The sequence below is a fragment of the Octodon degus genome, unplaced genomic scaffold (assembly GCF_000260255.1).
Source record: "Octodon degus isolate 3935 unplaced genomic scaffold, OctDeg1.0 scaffold00035, whole genome shotgun sequence".
In the NCBI taxonomy this organism is placed as follows: Eukaryota; Metazoa; Chordata; class Mammalia; order Rodentia; family Octodontidae; genus Octodon; species Octodon degus.
In genome coordinates, this window is record NW_004524611.1 from 14,309,479 (window position 1) to 14,318,828 (window position 9,350).

General features: G+C 43.6%; 1 protein-coding gene across 1 annotated transcript in view; it reads right to left on the reverse strand.

Moving 5' to 3' along the window:
• Nucleotides 1-746: 746 nt before the first annotated feature.
• The window catches only part of Ywhag (tyrosine 3-monooxygenase/tryptophan 5-monooxygenase activation protein gamma), a 34,658-nt gene continuing 26,054 nt past the window's right edge, over nucleotides 747-9,350 (reverse strand). Inside the window, exon 2 of the mRNA XM_004630451.3 lies at nucleotides 747-4,138. Within this exon, the coding sequence (XP_004630508.1) occupies nucleotides 3,482-4,138 (657 nt within the window). The 3' untranslated portion in view covers nucleotides 747-3,481. The remainder of the gene's footprint in view (nucleotides 4,139-9,350) is intronic.

The following is a 9,350-nucleotide window of genomic DNA, read 5'->3' on the forward strand; positions in this document are numbered from 1 at the left end:
TATATATCCCACCTTCTGGCTGGCTCAGGCTGCCTTAAGGACAGGTCTGGTAAAGCATGTGGAGCTTGGGATCAAACAGTGGTCCCCTGCACCTAACTTGGTTTGTCCAAGCAGGCGCTTGAACAACTGGGCTAACCTAACCAGCAAGCCCCTGCTTAGGAAATTAAAAGGCTGTCTTTCACCACTGTGCAAGCCCCTAGAATCCCCTTAAGCTGGGACATGCACCTGCTGACCGAGGAAGAAAGGCTTTACCCTGGCGTTCTTTCCCGTGGTCAACCCCTGCACCACACCCACAGCAGGACACCTTCTGAGACTGCTGGTATCAGTACCACCAGCAATGAGGCTGTACAGTTCAGGATCCATCATCAACTCAGGTCTGTTTCTCACCATCAGGTCCCAGAACAGTCCTCAGAAATCTAGCTCAATAGCTCATTTCTGAAGAGAAATGGGAGGCCCCAAAAGTGCACTGCTTAGTTCTGACTTACGTGGTGGGGGATGGAATCCAGGATTTCATGTGTGCTAGGCAAACACTTTACCACAGCTATACCCTGAGCCCTTAGTTGTCAGGTCTGGTTCCCACATATAGTCACTTCACAGTAACACCATCTGGCCCAATACCCTCTCCAACCTCATTCCTTGGCAGGAGGAGGAGGAGGAGGAGGAGGAGGAAGAGGAGAAAACACCCACGCCCAATCAAAAGTAAAGGACAAATTCAACTCATTAAATGAAACTAAGCAGCACTGACATCAGATCTGTAAGTTTATTTGCTCAATGTACGACAGCTACATAATGACTCACATTCATGATATTCCATCACTGAGGAAAACTGCTAAGAATGGTCCGTGTGCGAAATAATTCCTTAGAGAAACACGGAGTTGGAAAAATAATCACTGATTAGACCTTAAAAATAGTTCATTGCATAACATGACAAAAAGCACAAAGGCTCATTCAGAGAACATAGTTAATGTTCTCCTACACTGTAATAGTTATAATTTCACCATGACAAACACCAGACATTAAGATTAAGCTAATACTGGTGTTTTTGTCCCCCCCCCTTAAAAACAAAATATATAACTGCATGTCACTATAGCAACATCCAAAACAGATCAATTTGTTACGATCACTATTTGGTAGAGCAAACTTTACCCCCAAAAGGAAAAATTAAATTAAAAAAAAAAAACCTTTAAAAAATTTGAAGACTTAATTTTTTTTGTCATAGGAATACATAACACCTACAGTATAAGTTAATAAATTTCAAGCTACTGTATAGAAATACAACACTAGCATGCACAATATTGTATCAATAGAGTAATGGAGGAGTAATCATTTCACTGGAGAGACAGTATCATAGGCAAGTGCATTTCTTTAAAAATAAAGAAAAGAAAGGAAACCATTCAAGCTGCTTAAATACCAAGTCTCCCATTCCCTCTTCAGTTCTAGTCCTCTGGTGTGATTTTATCTTGCATTATTCTAAAAAGCAGCCAGAGCCAAAGCTGAAATTTAAAAGAAAAATAGGTTTTGTAATTCCAGTAAATCATTTTCAAATGCTACAAGGAAGGACACAACACTGTGCACTGGACATGAGGAGAAATCAGGGGAAGCCCACCTGCCCCCTCCACAGCCATGCAACAGGCTCCTACTGGGACGGCTTGAGGTGCAAAGCTCTCTCCACTGCTCAGTCCTTCCAGAGGCTCCAGTGATGGGGACTTGCGCTCTAGTGTGAGGGGCGCTCTAAGGAAAGTCATGCTGGGTAAACTGTGCAATGCTACAGAGTATATTGAGTCTACAACTGTCACCACTCCTCTGTCATCACGGTCTCTGTATCCCGCTAAACATACTCTTAATTCTAAGCTTGACTTTAGTATTAGCAAAAGTATCTGCTGGGTTTTCCTCAATTATTTACTCACACCTCTCCTTGCCTAAATAAAACAAAGAAACAAAGCAAGTCTGGTGTTGTTACCTATCTTGGGAGTCCAAATGGTTACTGGTTTTTAATTTAAAAAACACTAAGGAATAAAACTGCACACACAACATGCCATGGGTCAGTTTACAGACAGATTTATCCAAATGCGATTAGGGACCTATGACTAACTGAAAACAAGCCTGCAGAAATAGCAATGGAGTTCCCTTCAGACTGCAAACTGCACTGACTGCACAAGAGAAGTGAATCTCCAACTTCTATGCTTCCACTGAAAAGAAAAAGAGGAAAAGTTTTGGTCAAACAGGAATTAAATATTCACTACCTGGTCATGATTTTAGTTATCTTCCTATGAGAACTTGGGGAGGGAGTGTTTCAGGAAGGAAAACCTGACATACTTATGAGGCTCCTAAAAACAGAACGATGTCTGAGGGGAGCTCCTTTGGGTTTTCCGTCAGCTCAGCAACTAGCACCTGACTTCCCCCACCACACCAACTTTCTCGAGCTGACCACCCAGCCTCTCCAATCTGAAGCGGCCAAGCTTCCTGCGTGCCCCAGGCAAGTGCAGCAAGGAAGACTTGGTGCAGAGGGAAACAGATGGCAGTGAGATCCCTGAGGAAGGGGCTGTGGCAGCTGAGAAAGCAGGAGTCTTTGGAGACACCAACGTGAGATAAATGACATACAGACCTGAATTTTCTCTATTTTGTGGTGTTTAACATTTCTACTAAAATGATCATTAATTTTTGTGGTGGGTTTACATTAAGAGGAAAGAAAGACAAAAATCCCACAGCCACCTGCCAAGCACCTATTACCAAAACCTAAAGAAACTTTGATTCTCAGGCAAATCTTTTAGCTTCGGAGACAGAACAAAACTAACCAACCTGGATACAGCTGAATAAGGATGGAAAGCCAAAATAACTAGCAAAGAAAAACTCATAATCAATGGCTTGATGTCACATATGGCTGTAATGTAGAAATACTGTAAACTGCAATTTAGTGTTAATACTGTCACTAATCAGACTTCAGAAAACTGGCCAGGCCTAAACCACAAGGGTGAGTACACCTTATGCTCCAAGTCTGCCTGTCTGAGATTTAAACTATGCTATGTCTGGTAGAGTACACCCTGAAAGAAATGCACAGCTAAAACAGAGGAGAGAGAAAAGTACCCAAAACTTAAGACAAGAGCGTATGTACATAAAAATCCTTACTGGAACCACAGAACTCACTGAATGAGGGCCATTCCATTTACGCTTTTTCATCTTAAACCCCTATCAACTAGCAATAAGTTAAATTAAAGACACAGCTCCACTTGCACGAACCTACAGAACAGTCCGTATGCCTGTGTGAGGCTGCTACTTCAATACCAGCACAGCTAGCCTGACTTTCCACTAGTGGTATTTTGGCAAAAATGTCAAAGAGGCGATCAAAGACAGGACAGGTCGTGGGTTTCTCCCTAGGAAGGTAAGCCCTCCCTTTCCCTCCCCCACCCGACCCCAACTCATGGGAAAAAAATAAAGACTGCAGTAGTAGCATCAGCGTGCGCTGCCAGTCCACCTGGGGGCCTTAATTGTTGCCTTCTCCGCCCTCGTCGTCTTGCTGATCGCTTGTCCAGAGTGTTAGGTTGTCACGGAGGAGCTGCATGATGAGAGTGGAGTCCTTGTAGGAGTCCTCATTCAGAGTGTCGAGCTCAGCGATGGCATCATCGAAGGCAGTCTTGGCCAAGTGGCACGCTTGCTCCGGGGCATTCTGGATCTCATAGTAGAAAACGGAGTAGTTAAGAGCCAGGCCCAGTCGGATGGGGTGGGTAGGCTGCATGTGCTCCTTGCTGATCTCATGAGCTTCGCTGTAGGCCTTCTCAGAGGACTCCACGACAGTCGCCCTCTTCTCTCCAGTGGCCACTTCGGCCAGGTAGCGATAATAGTCCCCCTTCATCTTCAGGTAGAACACTTTGCTCTCATACTGGGTCTCACTGCAATTCTTAATCAGGTAGTTATCCAGCAGGCTCAGCACATCCTGACACACTGCCTCCAGCTCCTTCTCAATCTTTTCACGGTAGGCACGAACCATCTCTATCTTCTTCTCGTTGCCATCTGCAGACGTCTTCTGCTCAATGCTGCTGATGACCCTCCAGGAAGAACGGCGTGCCCCAACCACATTCTTATAGGCCACAGACAGGAGGTTTCGTTCTTCATTGGACAGTGGCTCGTTCAGCTCTGTCACCTGTTAGGAGAAAAGAACAAAGAGCTGCTAAGGTACACACTATATCAACTTCATCAGTCATATCTTCATGCCACTAAGACACAAAAATCCATCTGCTGACCCATGCGACTAACAGAAAGAGAAGTTGCACTGTGTGGATGGAAGGACAGGGCATGAAGGTAAAATAGCGACAAAGATGGGAAAAGGGGAGCTAGATCAATGGTTCTTCCCAAGTGAACTGAGCACATGCTATTTGTTGGGAACCAACAACAAACTGTCAAGTACAGGTCTCAGGTGATGAGTCAAAATTTACTTAAGGGGCCGGGGAGATGGCTCAGTAGAATAAGTGCCTGCCTGATAAGCGCAAGGGCCTGAGTTCAATCCCTGGTTCCACAAAAAAAAAAAAAAAATTATTAAATGCAAAAGGCCAACAAATTGCCCATATAATATCACACCTACACCAATCAATCCTAGGGATTTTAAGTAGAGATGGTTTTGACAGTAACTTTTCAGAAAACAGAATGACTGAAGGTATCTTCCTTCTCTTGCTTTCTCCACTACAGGCCTATCCCCGTTCTGGGTAGGAATACACTAAAAGCCAACTTTAGGTTGAATGTTAATGTATAAAGAAGCTTTTCTGCTTGTATGCTAAGAACTGATGCGGTCAAGACAAACCTCAGAAAGGTAGTCTAAACTGGGGACATGGGATTTTTTTGTCTGACCACTACATTTTAGCAACGTGGGGGAATATGTATTTGTGGCTATCTCTAACAGGCTATAATTAGCAACAGAAAAGTGCAAGGAGACATGGGCAAGGACTTCTGGGACTGGGGTAGCCAGCAGGAATAAATGCTTTTTCAGCAGGCATTTTTGAAAGTTTCTCTCTTCACCATTCCCAAGACAAGTCACATCTTGAAGACACTAAAGCAATATCAAATGAGTGTTTTCTGACTGCCAAACAACTGTTTATAGGATATACCTCAGTGGTAGAGTGCCCAGTATACATGAAGCCTTAAGTTCAATCCTCAGTACTACAAAAGAAACTCGTTATTGTGTAAGGATAGAGCTCTTTCATTCCTGCTCTGAGGTCATATACCATTATTCAGTCAACAACAGCTTCCAATGTGCCTACACTTTTTTTTTTTAATTTTATTTATTTGTTTGTTTATTTATTTTGTGTGTGTGTGTGGCCAGCTCAGCCCACCAGGGGGCGGGGCTGGCTGGCATGTGGTGCTGGGGGATTGAACCGCGGTCCCCATGCTTTGCCCAGCTTAGCTTGTTCCAAGTAGGTGCCCTAGACCACTGAGCCATCTCACCAGCCCCCGTGCCTACACTTTTATATACTGAGCCAACAGCTAAAGCACAAGCAGAAATTCTAGATCATTCCCTATTGTACAAACCCTGTAGAAGACTACGTATCTCCCAAGATTTATCTTCACAGGTAGCTATGCTCTGGTCCTAAAAAGTCAAGTGCAAAAACACCACACTTCCATCCATTCACATGTTCTTCTGCCCCCCTAAAATATCTGCCAGTATTCCTGCCTGCTAAATATCTACAGGACTATCAAAACTCAAGCGAATTACTCATATTCTCTAAAATCTTTACTAGCCTACTCTCCTGCCCACTCTTGCAGGTGAACTGGTTACTCTCCTCAAGTGTTCCCAGCATAAATCAACTATGGCACCTATGTAGCAGATAAGATCCTTCTGCCTCAGCCTCCCCAAGTGCTGGGATTACAGGAATGTGCCACCACAACTGGCTCTAATCAATGTTTTATTCAGTAATTTAAATGCTATCCATGAGGAGATAATTTAATCAGACTGTAAACTCAGACTGTAAACCAAATCATGGTTAATCGTTTATTATAAGTGATTCATTCTTTGAATTTTATTGTACTGCTTACTAATTCTCACGATATATAAAAAATTGGTACACATATAAATACTGCTGAAACTGATGACTTAAGTTAATTTTTACTACACATTACTGATTATCCATCATAGTGCTACAGAATAACAAGAGGAAAAAAAAAAAAAATTAGCCAGGCATGATGGCACACATTGTCTGTAATCCCAGCTCTCAGGAGGCTGAGACAGGAGGATCACTTAAGTTCAAGGCCTGCCTGGGCTACACAATGAGTTCAAGGCCACCTGAACTACATAGTAAGATGCTGTCTCAAACAAAGAAAAAAAAGGGGGGGAGGGGTCGTAACGCCAGAACTCAGAGTACAAGGAAGTCAGCAAAGAGTTGCCTTTCATTCTACGACCTCCTGTGCTATCCTCTCAGGCAAATAATCACTTCTCCTGCAAGAAGATGGGTGTTCCTCATCTAAGGTCCAATTCTTCATATGGCTATTGCTTATCTCAGACCACCCTCACTCCTGCTGAGTGCTGATGTCTACACAGTACAGATAACCCAAAAAATGCTCACCCAGCTCCACTATGTGCCAGTGTCCTCAGAGGCGAGCCGTTTCTTTTCTTCAGTTCATTTTCCTTATCTGTAAGACAAGGTCCCTGCCTCTTTCATATGACTATGATGGGGAGCACAAGACCAACACTGCTGATTCACCAACAGGCTGGAGAGATGTGAACAAGTGCTTCTGAGGATACCCTGAGTATCTTTCCTTTATTTAGTCCCCACAAGAGACATCTACATTTCTTTCTTTCTTTCATACTGGGAATTGAACTCAGGACTCTGCACTTGCCAGAAATGCACTGTGCCACTGAGCTATATTCCTGGCTGCATTTCTTAAATAAAAGTCTCTGAACTCACCTTCCTACATTAGGTTTCTCTCCTCTCCTACTCACCCTCTCCTCCAGCCTGGCACTTCCTTAGCTGCCTGTCTTCCCAAAGACCTCCCCAGACTGTCTGGGAACAGACTGAGGCCTCTTCTAACACTGGGGCAGACACCCAGGCCTTCAGTGCAACCTAATAACCATTTCTGATGCCCATAGACACTCAAGTGCTTGAGGCTGTGGAGATCAAGTGCTGGCCTTTCCCCTAAATCATGCTGTCCTTGTTTCAACAGCCAGGAGCTATTTAAAGCGCAAGCAACCTCACCAGCGCGCAGTACCATTAGGTCCCCTCTCATTGCAAAGAAGGTGTGGCTCCAGAGCTTCCAGGCAGCAATCAGTACTTACATAAAGCTTGTTTAGTTGCTCCAGACAAACTACAACAAGATTAGGAAACTCCAATACCACCTTTAGATAGAGTAACTCAAGCACATTTGGAACATACTTGGGTATTCTCTGCCAGTGAAAAACTAAGTTAGAGGGAAAAACCTTTAGCTCTAAAAAGTTTGCTCAAGAGAAATTGCAGTCCTGTACAGGGGACTGAACCCAGGAAATGCTGTGCCACATATATTTCTAGCTCTTTTAATTTTGAGACAAGACCTTGCTAAACTGCTCCGCTAGCTTCAAAACTTTCAGTCCTCTGGCCTCCAACTTCCAAAAAGCTGGGCACATACTATCATGTGTAGTATTAAAGTTTCTTTAAAAACCTTAAAATAGAAGTTCAAGCTCCTACTACCTCAAATTCAAATTTCTATCAGTGACAGAAGTTATTAAAGAGCTATTATTTAAAAAAAATTAAAAATCTGAATCTTATCAAGTTTTAAAACCAGAACTCTCCAAATCTAAGATGCTAAGGAATCAGGTTATTAGTGCAAATCTTCTCCCTCTAAGAGTTGGCATGAAATCCTTTCTTTGTGAGACTTGCAACTCTTGAAAGTCCTGAAAGATGACTTTCTGACCCTCACTCTTAATATCAGGCCATTTCTATTCCTCCTCAACTAAAGGACCTCTGGGGTTCGATACACACTGGCCTGGCACTGCCCCAGGGGTGCACTGTGTAGACTGAGACTGTGTGAGAATGGGTGGGGTGGCACGCCCCTGTAATCCCAGCGCTTGAGAGGCTGAAAACAGGAGGATCACTGTGAGTCTGATCTGTGTAGTAAGACCCTGTAGATCCTGTACTAAATTTTTTAAAAAATTCCCCCTCAAAAACTTTAAACTAAAATTCACCTTCAATTTACCTACCAGAAATCTTAAGCGGGGTTGGCAAATAATACGGCTCAGTGGTAAAGTTCTTGGCTAGCAGGCATAAGGCCCTAGATTCAAACCCTAGCACAGCAGGAGGAAAAAAATTAAATTATAATGAATGCAATTTTTCATTTTTAAATTTCCTAAAGTAAATATTCACATGATGGGCCTGGTGGCATACCTCTATAATCCCAGCACTTGGGAAGGCTGAGACAGGAAGAGCAGCACAATTTCAAGGTCAACGTGAGCAACATAGTGACTTTAAGACCAGCCTGAAGGGCTGGTGAGATGGCTCAGTGGTCTAAAGCACCTACTTAGAACAAGCTAAGCTAAAGCAAAGCACAGGGACAGCGGTTCAATCCCCCAGCACTACATGCCAGCCAGCCCCGCCCCCTGGTGGGCTGAAGGGGCCACACACTAAATAAATAAATAAAAAAGACCAGTCTGAACTACCTAGGAAGACCTTGTCTCAAAAAAGACAAAGGGGGGCGGAGGAGATGGCTCAGTAGAATAAGTGCTTGCCTGGCAAGTGCAAGGGTCTGAGTTCAATCCCCAGTTCCACAAAAAAAAAAAAAAAAAAAAAAAAAAAACCAACCACTTCATTGTGTTTGCTAAAAAAAGACAAAGGCCAGGGGGCCGGGGAGATGGGGAGATGGCTCAGTGCAATAAGCGCTTCCCTGGCCTGAGTTCAGTACCCGGTTCCGCCAAAAAAAATAAAATAACATAGGCCAGACAGCTCAGTGGCTTAAGTGCCTGCTTGGCAAATGCAAGGTCCTGAGTTTGATCCTCGGTACTATAAATTTAAATAAATCAGCAAGCATTCGCGATTTGGTAATTTATTCAAGACAACACCTGACTAAACAGAACTGAAGTCCCCCCCCCAAAAGCAAGGACAGATGAACAGGCAGAACATAAAGGAATTTTATTATTTATTTATTTTTGTGGAACCAGGGATTGAACTCTGGCCCTTGCACTTGCCAAGGAAGCACTTATTCTACCGAGCCATCTCCCCAGCCCCCATAAAGGGGTTTTAGAGCAGTGAAAATGAACTGTCACCTCGGTAATGTCCCAAATTTTCTGATCAAGAAGATTATGGGGCCAAAGAGGAAAGAGATCGATGACGTAGAATGTGCCTAAGGAGAGTCACATGGGGAGAAGACACTCTCTCAGGCTTTCACAGAGAGCACATTGG